This window comes from Blennius ocellaris (assembly GCF_963422515.1).
Source record: "Blennius ocellaris genome assembly, chromosome: 24".
NCBI classification, from domain to species: Eukaryota; Metazoa; Chordata; class Actinopteri; order Blenniiformes; family Blenniidae; genus Blennius; species Blennius ocellaris.
The window spans coordinates 4030560-4045649 of NC_137673.1; the positions used below are offsets into that span (position 1 = coordinate 4030560).

Here is a 15090-nt window from a genome sequence, read left to right on the forward strand (position 1 = left end):
TCCTCTGCCATCACTGTTCCAGCAGGTGTTTGATACCGAGTCATCATCAGGCTGCAACAAAGGCAAATCAAACCGCTCCGAGCCATTTTGCTGATATGTAAATCCACCTCATTTGGATGTCAAAGACTTGACACACTCTGCACATTGTGTTTATCGATAAATACTTTGATGGGGCTGCAGCAATGAAGGAGGTCTCCACTGCATCCAAATGGGGAAGGTAAGACAAACCCCCTCAGGACTCTTCTGCTCTGGAAGGATTTTCCAGGTTCGACTAAATGCAAGTTGATGTTTTTTGCACAGATCACGTTTTTCGAGGAGAAGAATCTCCAGGGCCGCTGCTACAACTGCAACAGCGACTGTGCTGACCTGCACACATACTTCAGCCGCTGCAGCTCCATCCAGGTGGAGAGCGGCATGTGGGTGATCTATGAGAGGCCCAACTACAAGGGCTTCCAGTACGTCCTCAGCCCCGGGGAGTACGCCGACAACCAGCAGTGGATGGCCTTCAGCGACAGCGTCAAGTCGTGCCGCGCCATAAAGAATGTAAGATTCCTCATTGGTGTGGCGGCTGGGAGCGGAGGCTTGACATCAAACAGTGATAGAAAAGAGTCGAGGCAGCAGCGCCTGAGGGCAACAGGCCAAACTGAATGCTCACTCATTCAGGTTGGCACGATGCCAGAATGTCAGAGGAGAATAATGCAGACTCCAAATCAACAGCAAACTTTGCAAAATTGTCATCTACGATGTCACCTTTTTCAGATTTTTGATTTTCTTTTACGACACAAAAGTTTCTCCTGTTCAGAAGTGCAGACCAACTCACCGCAGAGCTCTGAGCGAGAACGACTTTCAGTGTCTGCAGGCTGTGAAAACTGGCATTAGTTTGTGAACACAAGCACCAAAGTGCATCAAGCATGTGCAACTCCCGAACTTTTTTTTTTTTTTTTTTTTTTTCACAGCCGGGTGAACATACCCGCTCAAAAAACACAAATCACATTCAAGATGTATGTCAGGCAGTCCTGTCGCTCAACTAACACGCTACATAATGTCATCTGCATGTTTGATGTGGAAATTTCCACCAGATTTCCTTCCTGATGAGAGCTGAGAGGTCAAATTGGGGGTTATGAAAAAGTGGGGCCTGAAAATCTGCATTAAGACAGGAACTTCAAAACTCTATTTATTTTATTTAAATTTTTTTGGTAGGCCTACAGCGGAGCATGGAAGCTGAGGCTGTACGAGAGGCCAGAATTTGGCGGGCAGATGGTGGAGTCCTCCAATGACTGCCCCTCGGCGTATGACGCCTACAAGCTGCGCGAGGTCTACTCCTGCGTGGTGACCGACGGTGCCTGGGTCTTCTACGACCTTCCCAACTACAGGGGGCACCAGTACCTCCTGGAGCGAGGCGAATACCGCCAGCACACCGACTGGGGGGCGTCCACGGCCGGGCTCGCTTCCTTCCGCAGAATCACAGAGTTTTGACTCGCCACCCCGTCTGTCGATCTGCACACTTAACAGGCAATAAATGAACAAACTCTGACTTGTGTCCATGTTTATTTTTTTATGAATGCTCATGCTGCATGAATAGTTCAAAGTCCAAGTCATCATTGGTTTCATTACAGAGAATTCACCTGAATTTAAGATATGTCCAACATGAGGTCATGCAGAGAGTTTGAACAAAACAAACATGAAAATTAAGTTTCTATACATGTTATCACTAAAAATCTATCAATTCTAAAGTGCTCCATTCATATATTTTTATACAACCCTTTTATAACCATATGAAATGTTTGAAAATATCCATTTTCTGAACATGACCCAGCCAAGAGGCGCAGGTAGGGTCCAATATTTTAATATTATATTATATATACCAGAAAATGTACTATGAAACCCACGGCAAATTCCCCTCAGATAATATTCCAACAAACCAGATAAATATTATAGTAATATTCAGAATACCACTTTAAAAAACAAATTATACATGATAAAATAATCCCTTTACTATGGAAAATTAAACATATCTTCAGTGTAATACTTTAAGAAGTCAAAGTAAAGAATTTGATTATGCAGAAAATGGCTTGAGTGTGGAAAAGTCCTGTAATCAACATACGTGCTGAAGATTCCACCAGAAATAAGGACAGAGATGTAATATTATGATCATGATCAATATGTTGTATTAGTTGCAATAATTTGTTGATGTCTTGTTGATGTTTTGCTCTTTCTGTACCATTGAAACATGTATTTTTTTATTGCACTGAATTTGGGTGTAGGAGCTCATAAGCTTCTTGCTTCAGCCCACTCCTTTTGAGCAGAATGTTTACTGTTCAAATAAACAGATAAATAAAAAAAAAAATAAAAAAAAAAAATAATATATATATATATATATATATATATATATATATATATATTTCTGTCTGCATGTTCATTTAGAATGAACATTGTTTGATCCAAGTTCTGCAAATTCTGAGGAGGTATTTCCTTCACCCACCAGCAGGACACTCCTCAGGTCAGAGCACGCTTGTGTTGTGGTTGGTGCATCTCTGGAGGGCAGTGTTTGGTCTGGTTTTGAGAGAGATTTTGAGAGGCACTTTCCCTTGAGTCACTTCCCCTTTTAGTTTTCACATCGAGACTTCACAGACTCATCCCACCTCGTCCCATTTGATCTGCAGTGTCTCTCTGGAAGCTTCCCTCTCTGTCACTGACTCAGCTCACAGTGCTTCATATCAAACCAAATGTCCTGCAGTGCCCTTGTTTTTGTCAGCACACTGCATCCAGGGGCTTTGGGGCATTTTGCATTTGCATTGTTTAGGGAAACAGGATTCAGTGCTTCAGAACAATGTGATTGGCGTGGATAAATATTTAAATCTTGTATGAAGAAAATACTGGATGCACTAACTTATTGGTAAAACACCAACTGTGCTTACATAATCACTAACAAGGTCGTGTAGATATTTGTTTCTCACATATCAAATGATCTGTAGATCGCTTTCATAGATTTATTGGTACTGAAAGGATGCATCTGCATTTAGAAAGAGTTTGCATCAATTTGACCACATGGGAGGAGAAATTAAAGAAGAATATGAATTGAAATGTAATGAAAAATAAGTCTGTATATATGTTCAAACTGAAGAGTTACAGCCAATATCAAGGAGAAATAGTTGATTCAGTATTTGTGTGAATATCAATAAAGTACTGGAAGTACTTGTTGTGTTATAAATAATAATATAATTTGTATTGTAAGCGTTGGTGTTGGAGATGAATGTTCCTGTTTTTAAAGAACAGAAAAACAATGCAAACAAATCTTTTTCACAAGTTCAATTAAACTGTCTGCATCAACACGGCTGTGTGTGTGTGTGTGTGTGTGTGTGTGTGTGTGTGTGTGTGTGTGTGTGTGTGTGTGTGTGTGTGTGTGTGTGTGTGTGTGAGAGAGAGAGAGAGAGAGAGAGAGAGAGAGAGAGAGAGAGAGAGGGAGAGAGAGAGAGAGAAACAATTGCAGAATCAGCTAATGTGCCAACATTAATGGAGAGCTCATTTAAATGACAATAATTCTCCTGGCAATGCATTTCATCAGCTTTCAATATAAAAGTAGGGCATGGCCCATGCAACCTGAGAGAGGGAATCTAATTTGATTGGGTGAGGAGGAACATTAGGTGATTATGGAGCGTGCAGGGAAGGTCAGTGTTGTCACTTTGCAACATTATGATGCTGTTTCTACAAAAATGCTAAATACTTGAAGCTGATCTTTTTTTTTCTGCTTTCAGATCTTCTTTTATGAAGACAAGAACTTTCAGGGTCGTTACTATGAATGCAGCAGCGACTGCCCTGAGCTCAGCTCCCACTTCAGCCGCTGCAACTCCATCCGGGTGGAGGGCGGGGCCTGGGTCATCTATGAGAGACCCCAATATATGGGCTACCAGTATGTCCTCATGAGAGGGGAGTACCCCAACTACCAGGGCTGGAATGGCTTCAATGACACCATCCGCTCCTGTCGTCTCATCAGATATGTAAGTCCTGTTGGAACACGTTCAATATTGATTGATTTTTTTTTCTTCTCATATCTGCCAGGCGATCCATGCTGAGAATGAAGGAACTGAAGGGGGAAAAACATTCTTATAGTGAAAAGACAAAATGCATTCTCACATTTGTGAGGGTTGCCTCTTCTTTGCAATAGGGGTTTTTATTTTTTAATCATATTTGATACCTATACACCTCTGCTGGATCCTGTTTTGTTTTGTTGAGCTTCAAGAACATTTAGGCTCTTAAGTGACTCGCTACACCACCTTATGGTGCAAACCGGCATTACAAGAGTGCACAGGCTGCTGCTTCCTAGTAATCAGATTACTAGGTATATTTTAGACATGTTTTAAAACTCAGCGACCTTTCAACCTCACTTGTTGACATTGTCCCCTGTTTCTTGAATATCGAAGCCATCCAGCAGACACAGGATTCGCATCTACGAACGTCCAGACTTTGGTGGCCAGATGATCGAGTTCAGCGAAGATCTGCCCAACCTGCTGGACCGCTGGCGCTACCGTGACGTCCACTCGGCCCACGTCCAGGACGGAGTTTGGGTCTTCTACGAGCACCCAAACTACAGGGGGCGCCAGTACCTGCTGGAAAAGGGCGAGTACAGACGGCACTCAGAGTGGGGGGCTCTGCATCCATCTGTAGGCTCCATTAGACGTGTCGCGGACTTTTAGCCAAACATATAAGCCCGCAGCGTACACTCTGTGCATTCATTTCTTCTGAGCTTTCTTTTCTTGCTTCCTGAATTGGCCTGAACTCTGCTGCTAATAAACACACAAACTGCACATGATTTGTATTGATTACAAAGCTGATTATAAGTCACCTTCACTTTCTTTTCTTCCAAATGGATAGAGAATACTATTTGTGAGAAGAACCTATGGTAGCCATGGAGGGGAATCCTTTAGACTGTGACTCGATGCACATCTATGCATAGCCTATGTTGAACAAACAAAATCACAGTTGGTTTCAATTTGAGGTCATTAAACACAATTAATAAGTAGTCGTATATCATAATGTCTAAATACTCTACAATATCCTGAGCTCTCATGGCCCTGATGGCTGGGTGAGTGTTATCGTCCAGTGGCTCATGGAAAAGCCTCGAAACAAAAAGCTTAAAATAAAAGCGAGCCCAGTGATGATTCAGGAGGATTCACCATGGAGGACCCGCGGTATGCCGGCTTTGTTGTTCAGATGGCAGCCTTTTCCAGAGACGTCAGGGAATAAAATACAGCGTAGCAGTTTAACCATTTCCAATGCAGACACAACAACAACAACAACAACAATTCTCCACCAGGTCACACAGATAAATAAAGCTGCATTTAGACATGTGAGTCACTCAGTCAAAAACATTACTATGGTCACATTTTGAGTTTCTCCTTCCCATGACTGACTGGGAGCTTACCATTTTCATTTTTCTTTAGGGTTCTAAACCATTAAATGTGTCACAAATCTGAAATAAGCAGAAAAGGAAGGTGCCACAGAGACTCAAAAATACAGCAGCTGGGGCAGAATTGGCCACAAACATGGTGTTTCTACATGAAAATGATGTTTGCATGATGACAGAAGTCACACAGGTTGTTAACATGAGAGGCACCCAGTGGTGTCAGAGTGGTATTACACATGAATGAGACTGGGAGGAAACCTGAGCAGAGGGCATCTTCACATTCTTGCCCAGTCTTACTTTATACGTTTTATCTCAATTTATCAAATCCAACCTTGTGCATGATTTTCAAACATGATTGCAAATAATGTTTGGGTTTGTAAACATAAATTATATGACTGATTAATACATTTTGAAACATCTCGGTATCATCCAATACCTTCAAAATACTTAGGTGTTTTAATATTCTTGTGAGTTTAACATGCAGAAATCAAAGAAAATGAACTCTCCTGTACAGAGCAGTGCAACACTGAAATTGATGTTAGATACTTTGCTGTTTATAGTCCAGGTCATTTATACAACTTGAATTCCAATAAGACAAAGAAAAAGATCTTTGAAAATGCTTAACCTGCACTTATTAGACCTCAGTTCAGAAATCTTAAGCTACTTTATCATGTATGTCCATCTTCACCTCCATTTTTCAATAGAAATACATCTGGATCTCCAGCAAGGAGCAGGGAAAGATGCTATCAACACAACCTGCAGAAATGTTTGATAAGGCGCAGTCAGACTGTGTAATTTCCTGCTGCAGGATATGTCCGGTTATATCACGCCTGTCGATCTGCCAGAACGGAAGAATGAGAGAAATAAATTAGTGATGTGATACTGTACATATTTGTGGATGTGCGATGGCCGAGGGAACAGAAGGTGTTGCAAATGAATAACAGAGCTGCTGAGCTCAGCGGCTGTTTGAACTGGAACTTTTACAGCGGCTGCAGATCCGTTCTTGGAATCTCGCAACGCTGATCGGGCAGTTTTCAAAATAGAACAATCAGTGCAAAAAGTCCACCTGCACAGGTCATTCAGTATGGAATCACAAGATTGGACTTTTGATGCACAGATATATGCAAATGTTGAAAAAGGATGTGGATCATTATGTGCCCCAAAACAGCAATCATGTCAAAAGTCTTACTTCAGTGGGTGTTGTAGAATGGAGAATGAAAACATGCTCCTGACATTTGACATATTGCGAGTGGAGTGTAAATAGCTGCAGGGTCTGCACACTGTTGTTGATCTCCATCCCTGTGTGTTATCAAGGAGGTACTGTGCGAGATTCATTGCACCATCACGTGAACCGCTCGGTGATCTCTCTGCAGCTGCTGGTAATGAAGCGGAAAGAGATCAGAGCAGATTTTTTTTTTTTTAAGTGGGGAAACTATTCTGCCACCCACTGAGATTAAACCACTTTAAACAGTCATGTGACGCAGCTTTAAACCCATCAAACGTTTAACAGTTGCAAAAATGTATTGTGTTTATGGGAAATTCCCCCTCATCGTCAATGCTAAATACCTTCCACTTGCAGGAAAATAATGGTGGAAAGGTGTGACTGGAAGTAGCAGGAAAAGGGGAAATGCATTTGATCATATAGCCCAGGAGGATATACCAAACAAAACTTCACTTTCATGTCGTTATTTATGTATTTATCTATAGTTTGTATTGAAGCACTTCTCATTAAAGGAAATGCAACAATGTGTAAAAGGTGAATAAATGCAAGATACAATGAGTTCATACATGAGTTCCCATTTTTTTTCAAGTAATAATTGCAATATTCAAGATGTCCTGACATTTATTCTCCATCTATTTCGTTTTCATTCATTCTTTCTTTTTTTTAGCACATAGGGGGCCAAAAATCATTCTTATTCTTCTGACGAACTCTGCTTCTCCAAAATGCAATTTTTGTTTCTGGCTTTTGTGACACATCTTCACATGCAATTTTTTTATTTTACATATCACAACGTTCTTCAAATGATTATTCGTCAAACAACTTTCTTCACTTCTATCACTACTTTAATATGAATCATGCTCTATTCACTGTTGCTTTCGTGGTTGTTTGACTGATTCATGTACATTAAAAGCTGGGAGGATTTTTTTTCTTCTTTTTACGTAACGCTCTTGTTTACGCGATATCTGACACTGGCCCTTTAACAAAACCGTGGAACCATGAATGAAACGCAGCCATTCATAAAAAACACAGGGGACGGACGTCAGAGGGCGCCGGGCGCTGATTGGCTCGTCCTGTGACTGACTCGCAGTTCCAGCCAATGAGCTCGCGAGGCTGCTCTCCGCTCGGTTCCAGTGAGCGCAGCTCTTCATTGAGAAAAATCCTCCAGCCGAGTGTTTATCCGCGGAGCTGCAGGGGATGTAGGAAGGACTTTTCCGTTTGTTTCTACACTGCCAACAAATTCCTCACCCGAACTGTGAGTGCTGCACTAATATTCCTTCGTCAAATCAGGGGCTCGTTGTGCATGTGAGCGCGTGGGCCGGTCTTGCTTTGATTACATCGACCGCAGGTTTCGCTTGCGTGCTGCTCGGGGAGCAGATGTGGGTTAAGAGGCGATCGCCATTTTCTGGGCTTCAAAGGGCGACGCTGCGTCCATCTCTGCGCATTTGCGAGGTCCGCGCGGCGATATTTACGTGCGCAGCGGCCGCATTTAACACCGCGTTAACGTCGTGAGTCTTTCTCCGTTGTATGTGGCAAATTTGTCAATGGCGAGCTGTTAACATCACCCCCCCCCCCCCCCGAGGATCGTGTTTCACTTCATTGAGAAAAACAAGGAGGTCCCACGACCCGTGCTGTCCTCTCCTGTGCGTCACGCCAAAAAAGCCCATTCACAAATTCTCCCATTTAATCTTCTCTTTATGATCCAACTTACTAAAACAATGGGGAAAAAACAAAAAAACAACTGCATGGATGGAAGCAGCTGTTATCCCTACTTGAAAAATAACTTTATTTATAAACACTCATTCCTCTTGAACAGAAGAGGTGTGTAGCCAGGGACACACGCCAGAGAACAAAGACATACAGGTAATTACAACATAGGTACCATGTAATGTTAGGTTTACTATCTTACAATTACACATACAGGACCTGTTTGTTTCCTTAGAATGCTGCTTAACCAAATATACCTTAAATTAAACTTTTTTAAATATTTTATTGTAATTATAGTATTGTTAAAGAAAGGAGGGAAACACAACATGTGTTTCACGTGCGATTTAATGACAGAACAACAGCCATAATGTGTTCTTGAAGACATTATTTTCTTGTTCAACTTTCGGATCAGCAATTATTCCCTACTTGTTGTCATTGCAATATCAATTGGCACCCCAAGAGGATGTTGTGAGTCACGAAAGTGCTTTTCTGTGACACAGTAGTGAAGTATTTCGATTTACCCACTGGAGCACTGCAGCAACAATCAGAATACGCTAATATCTGACAGTCACAAAAGGTACTCAACACTGCCACCAAGGGACAGTAGAGGCATAATTGTTGAAATGTTTCCGACAGCCAAGGCAACTGTGTTTGTTTTGTGCATTTGTTTTGTCACAGCAGCTCAAAGTGCGTCACACAGATGAGTGAGAATATTGCAACAACATGCAAGAGAACGTTAAGCCCAAGATGTAACTTGTGTGGGGCATGATAGAGATAAATGTTGCCGCGAATACTTTCAATTGAATGGTCAAAACTGAACGTTACACACTACATGTCATCATTTAAGGATGCATATAGTATCTGTGTAGTTGCGCACACACATAGTTATTTACTCCGTGTGTTACACCCAACTATCAAATCTTTAGAACTCATTTGTACACATGCTTGAGTTCTCGTCCTATATTCTTGTCTTTTCCGCCTGCAGCATTGTGGCTGTGAAACTGAGCATTAATTCTCATTTGGCTTCAGCAGAGTGACAGAGATCACATGCAGGCCACCAGAGGGAAAGACGTCACTTTTTTATTGATCTTCACAGCTGCTTTCTGCTTATCTCCATGAAAGCCGGCTTCATCTACTCAAACGTCTCTGCGCCCTCCCCCCCGTGGCCTGCATTCACGTCACACTCGGCTCACTGCGGGTTACGTAACCTCTCTCATAGACAGCAGGGCTTTAACAGCCACTGCAAACCCTCCCGTGGGGTCAGAAAGGTGAGCAAAGCACAAATGCGGCAAGTCACATGAAAGGGATGATGGTTATGTGGATGGAGAGGTCATCCTGGTGGAAAATCGCACGCTAACGAGTCCGACGGTGTTAAGTGATAGAAAAGTCACTCCAGTTTGCGCTTTCAGAGTCGCTCCTCTCCTCTGACCTCTCCTCGTTATGTCTCACCTAGGGTGAAGACACTTCCAGCATGGACGGCTTTTATGACCAGCAGGTCCCTTTTATGGTCCCTGAGAGTGTAAGTTTATATTCCGTCTGTTTCTGTTCCTTAATTACAGCTAGAGACGAACTGGTGACCCCCTGGCTTGACTCTCCCTTTTATTTCACCTGTTTCTGCAGAAATGTCACACAGAGGAAGAGGAGAGATGTCTTAACGACAGACGGAGGAAGTATATGGACACGGAGCTGGCTCAGGACACAGAAGGTGCGTTAGCTCATCCTATTTGTGTGTGAACCTCCTGGTTGATAAGGTGTTAATTATATTTTGGTTCGGTGGCTGTCTTGCAGAGCTTTTTCAAGATCTGAGCCAGCTGCAAGAGATATGGATCGCAGAAGGTGAGCTTCCACTCATGTTAAGCCTTGCTCTGAAGTTCTGCAGTGTTTTCCAAATAATACAACAATGCATCAAGTATCTCTCTGAGTATTTAAGTCTTTTTTTTCCGCCTCCACAGCTCAGGTTCCTGATGACGAACAGTTCGTCCCAGATTTCCAGTCCAATAACTGTGAGTAGCTTCTTCAAGCCGCTAAGATTTAATAGAAAAGCACAATTTCTTGATTTATGCTTCCATCTCTTGATTTAGCTGGCAGTGCCCAAGTGTAGTTTATATAAGGTTTGTGCTGGCTTTGAGCTTTCATGGTTTCTGATGGGTCACTCGGGTTCACGTCCAGGCTTCTTAAATAAAAACAATGAGACCCAGAAGCCTCCGAAAAAGCAGCGATAGTGAGGAGGCCTGGAGATGTACTCGGCGTGTGATGAATCTGACTCATCGCTGTGATCTGTTGTTGAAAAACTATTAATAACACACCCACGAGCCAGGCTGCTGTTGTGAAGGACATGTTCAGCCATCATTTTTTTTTAAATATTTGCACTCCTATAGTGCGATCACTCACACTATGATTGTTTACTCATCTGCATCTGACTAATTCATCATCCTGAGTGGACACGCGCCATAGAAACTGTGGCGGGACGCCGCCGTCATCACTCGCCTTGTTCTGATTGTCACATAAACCCCTTTATTGGTGACTCGTGTGACACGGTATACAACCCTCAAACGCACTCTTGTTGGAACCTCGCCACTCAAGTCATCGCGGTCACGTGGCATGCGGGAAATGGTGGGGTAATAAAATGACTCCCGGGGACTTTTAACTTGCGTGTTCAACACGCCCCCGATAAGAAGGGAGTCAGGGGAAACGGTACATTTAGTGCCACTGCCAAACACGTACTGTGCCGGGTTTATTACCGTCATCATGGTCGCTGCATCAACAGATAATAAATCTGGCAGCAGCGTGGTGAATGGAAACATCTAGCTGTGCTCAGGGAGGAGGGTTTTATTCTTCTCCTTGAACCCGTCTTAGAAATAATATTGCTCATATAATTTTGAATTTTTTTTTTCTATTTTGAAAACGTGAAGCATAAAGATCAGGTTTGTATTGAAATAGGGTAAAACTCTTTGATTGGTTTGTATTTCAATGTGGATTTTGATGCAATAACGTGTGTGTGTGTGTGTTTGCAGTGATGTTTCATGGACCGCCAGTCAGCAAAGTGAAGCAGGAGCCGGGTGCATCCAAAGAGCCGTCCCCCTGCAGGACGCCTCAGGCCGACATGTGCCTTTACACTTACAGGTGCCAAGCTGGCTCTTCATATGAGAGTACTGTTGCATTCTGGGTAAATCCCGACTTGCAGCCTGAGTTATTGCTGTTCTTGTCTCCTCAGTGCCTGTGACAACAAACCCACTCTGACTCCGGCCTCCGCCGGAGCCCCGTGTGGCTCCATCCATCCCACTGGACCTCCACCCATACAGAGGCAGCTACACCCATCCAACCCCCTCCTGACGGGGAGCTGCCCCCCGAGCCACGCTCCTGCCCTGAGTCCCTCCCGCCACCATCAGCACAGCCTCGCGCAGGTTAACCAGAGCCGGCAGTTCGCTCTGCCGCACCCTCCCATCAGCTGCTCAGGTGCATCTTTCAACACGGAACAAAGGTCAGACCGCCGCTTTCACTTTCGCACATTTGAAGTCAGAAACGAATCTGGAACACGCACTCAGTGATCTCCCCACTCCACCAGGTTTCAGCGGCAGCTCTCGGATCCCTGCTTGCCCTTCCTCACTCCAGACAAAACGGCAAACACGCAGTCGTACCACCCCTCGGGCCGCGACGGGCGGCCGCTGTACCAGCGCCACCTCTCTGAGCCCCTGGTCCCCCACGGCCCCCGAGCCTTCAAGCAGGAGCTGGTGGACCCGCGTTACCCGGATCCAGGACCCCCCGGCGCAGGTCTGGCAAGGCCTCAGACCACTTTCAGCCACGTCACGATTAAGCAGGAGCCCAGAGACTTTGGATTTGACTCGGGTGAGTGCAGTGGATTTCTGTTCAAATTGAATTTATGCACCCACTCTCATGACATCTCATGTGTTCTAATGAAGACTTTTTTTCCTTTGTGTCTCTCAGAGGTTCAGACCTGCCGATCGTCATCCTTTGTGAAGTCTCCTGTTTTGCTTCAGAATGCTTGTGCTGGTGAGTTTTAATCCAAATATTTTTTTCTCTGTCCGAGCTGTCACAGCCTCTCTAATGTTACCTGTTTGGCCCCGCAGGGTTCGGTCACGACAGAGATCAGCGTTTGTACTACGACGACACCTGTGTGGTGCCAGAGAGAATGGAAGGTAAGGCTTGGATGATCCTAGATTTGGTGTCACTGGTGCTGCTGCTGGACTGGACTTCATTCCTTTGTGTGTGTGTGTGTGTGTGTGTGTGTGTCAGCAGGTAAAGTGAAGCAGGAAGGTCTGCCTTACCAGCGCCGAGGCTCCCTGCAGCTCTGGCAGTTCCTGCTCACGCTGCTGGACAACCCAGCCAACGGTCACCTGATCGTGTGGACGGGGCGCAACATGGAGTTCAAACTGATTGATCCAGAAGAGGTGAGTGGGGAAGGTGTTTGGGGGTGACGGTGATTTGGAAATGCATGCACACAGGGTATTGATGGAGTATTGTTCTCATTTTCTAAGGTGGCTCGACTCTGGGGGATCCAGAAGAACAGACCGGCAATGAACTACGACAAGCTGAGCCGCTCGCTGCGCTACTACTATGAGAAGGGCATCATGCAGAAGGTAAAGGCAGGTTATGGCTCCTCTCTTTGTTCTCTTTCATTTTTGGCACAGCAACAGCAAGCAGTCACGTGTTCAGACTGCTAAATATGGTGATTTACACGATGAGAGGCTTCGTTCTTTTTCACTGTTTGCCCACTGACTCTCTCCTTACTGGTTCCTCCGCCAGGTGGCCGGGGAAAGGTACGTCTACAAATTTGTGTGCAACCCCGAGGCACTCTTCTCCATGGCTTTCCCAGACAACCAGCGGCCCAGTCTGAAGGCCGACCCGGACGCCATCCTGCCCCCCAGCGAGGAGGACAGCCCCCCGCTGCCCAGCTACGAGGAGGAGGGGCCGTACCTGGTGGATGGGGCTGAGCAGTGCATCCAGAGCCTGGCTTTCCCCGACAGCTACCCATACTAGACTCCACAGCCTGGCCCCCTCTGCCCCCAGGGGCTGTTTTTCACCAGGTGGAGCCCGAACTTATCGAGCTGTGTGTGGGATTCTCGATATCTATCCTGTTTGTCGCGGTTTGTCTGAGAATTCTATGCTTTTCTTTTTTTTTTTTTGCCAAATGTTTTGCTTTGTAAACCTCAGATTCAGTCCCTGAATCTGCAAGACTGTTAAAGTTTATTCCCTCACACAAAACTATTTTTGAGAATTGTGATTCAGGTCAGAGCTGTTCAAAAGTTGAAATGAAGAAAGAAAAATGTAGACACAAGATATGACAGTTCACATCATGTCTTTTACAGGAAAATGCTGGATTTTTTTTTTTAAGAGTTTTCACAAAAAAGTGTATGATTTAGAATATAAATGTAATATTCAGAAGACTCAGAGTTATGCGATTAACTGATATATTTATATAGATATAATCATGACTATCACAGTATTCAAACTTAGAAAACTAATTAAATAAAATTCATAATGTGCTGCAAATAAAGCTTTACTTTCCTTTGTAAACTACAAGAAGTCCTAAATAATCCCTTTTTTTCCTGTAAAAGTTACTGCATAAATCCCCAAATCCGTCAGATTTGTCATGTAAAATTGTAAAAATCCTTTTTTCCGACTTGTGAATTAAACTTAAAAAATCGTTACGACCTTTCCACGCGAAATGCTTCAGCTCTCCTCTTTGACGGTCGTGGAGGTGGTAGCTCTGCAGCATGACTGCAGTCCTCGTGTACGTGAGCTCTGGGATGTCTATTTGAACCAAAAAGTATCTTGAAGCCATGTCACTATTTTCCTAATTTACCCAGAAGTGTTTTTGTTAAAGGGGGTGAAATGTATACTGCTTGAAAGGGACACACTTGTGTTTTCCAGACCTTTTAAACCTCCTGCAAACATGTAAAATAAGATTTTTTTTTCTTGTGTACTTTTATCTCTCTTTTTTTTTCAAAGCTAATATTTTGGCATTATATGGACTTGTAAGTTTTTCCTATTTCTGATCTATGACAAAGGTACTGCTTCTATTTTTGATTCTGTAATACTGCCACTTTGATGCTAATAAGAAGCATGGACTTTTCTTACATGTGGCTCACCAGTTAATGTACCGAGATAGTTTTCTGCAGTTTGTATAGTTGATTTGCTTTGATGTGTAGAAAAAGTGTATAATTATATATGGATATATTTTTGCAAAAGGCTGCATTTGCTTGCTAATGTATTGCATCAGCGTATTACCATGGAGTCCTGCTGGTAGAACATGGATGTAATGGTATATTTTGCTATATGATCACATGGTTATATGAGACACTGGCGTGACTTCTACCCTCAGATACTGTATGTGTGCCTTCTGTTTATCTTTACTGATACAATAAACTATTTTACTCTTTTCTTTGGCCTCATTGCAAATATTTCACATTGAAAGTCATTAAAACACCATAATTTTGTGTTGTTAGTTATAACTTCCCACATACACAAGTTACTTACATTCCAGTCCAAAATTGTGACTTCAGGAGACTGAACTACTTACCTTTCTAATTAACCATTCATATGAGTCCAGCACTTGGCCTTTCTCATAACCTTTTACGACCTGAGTCTGATCAGCGGATATGGATTTACACAAACTTTACATGCTGCAGTGCCCTTAACAGGACATAACACAAAGCTTTTGGACATAAAAGAAGGTGATCTACCTTGTCAGGTAGACATCCAAAAGACTTCCTTATGTGTTTTGTGTCATGTACAATTA

At 43.4% G+C, this 15090-nt stretch overlaps 3 protein-coding genes across 4 annotated transcripts; all 3 read left to right on the forward strand.

Annotated features, from left to right (window-relative positions):
• Window positions 1–208: 208 nt before the first annotated feature.
• On the forward strand, window positions 209–1476 carry LOC308147803 (gamma-crystallin M2-like; the record flags this gene model as incomplete). The annotated part of the gene is made up of 3 exons (XM_080520136.1): window positions 209–217; window positions 301–543; window positions 1201–1476. The coding sequence occupies 3 exons, from the start codon at window positions 209–211 to the stop codon at window positions 1474–1476; spliced, it is 528 nt and encodes a 175-aa protein (XP_080376262.1).
• Window positions 1477–3650: 2174 nt separating this feature from the next.
• LOC308147804 (gamma-crystallin M2-like) lies at window positions 3651–4694 on the forward strand (the record flags this gene model as incomplete). Its single annotated transcript, XM_080520137.1, has 3 exons — window positions 3651–3668; window positions 3756–3998; window positions 4422–4694. The coding sequence occupies 3 exons, from the start codon at window positions 3651–3653 to the stop codon at window positions 4692–4694; spliced, it is 534 nt and encodes a 177-aa protein (XP_080376263.1).
• A 3099-nt stretch (window positions 4695–7793) lies between these two features.
• On the forward strand, window positions 7794–14730 carry LOC308147732 (ETS translocation variant 5-like). 2 transcript variants are annotated; one of them, XM_080520051.1, is made up of 13 exons: window positions 7794–7878; window positions 9784–9849; window positions 9951–10035; window positions 10119–10166; window positions 10283–10333; window positions 11345–11453; window positions 11545–11811; window positions 11896–12176; window positions 12276–12341; window positions 12419–12487; window positions 12585–12739; window positions 12827–12928; window positions 13095–14730. In XM_080520051.1, exons 2-13 carry the CDS (start codon window positions 9802–9804, stop codon window positions 13326–13328), a joined length of 1515 nt encoding a protein of 504 aa, XP_080376177.1. In that variant the 5' UTR covers window positions 7794–7878; window positions 9784–9801; the 3' UTR covers window positions 13329–14730. The 2 variants fall into 2 exon arrangements, with proteins under 2 accessions (XP_080376177.1, XP_080376178.1); XM_080520052.1 differs by having other exon boundaries at window positions 12588–12739.
• Window positions 14731–15090: the final 360 nt, after the last annotated feature.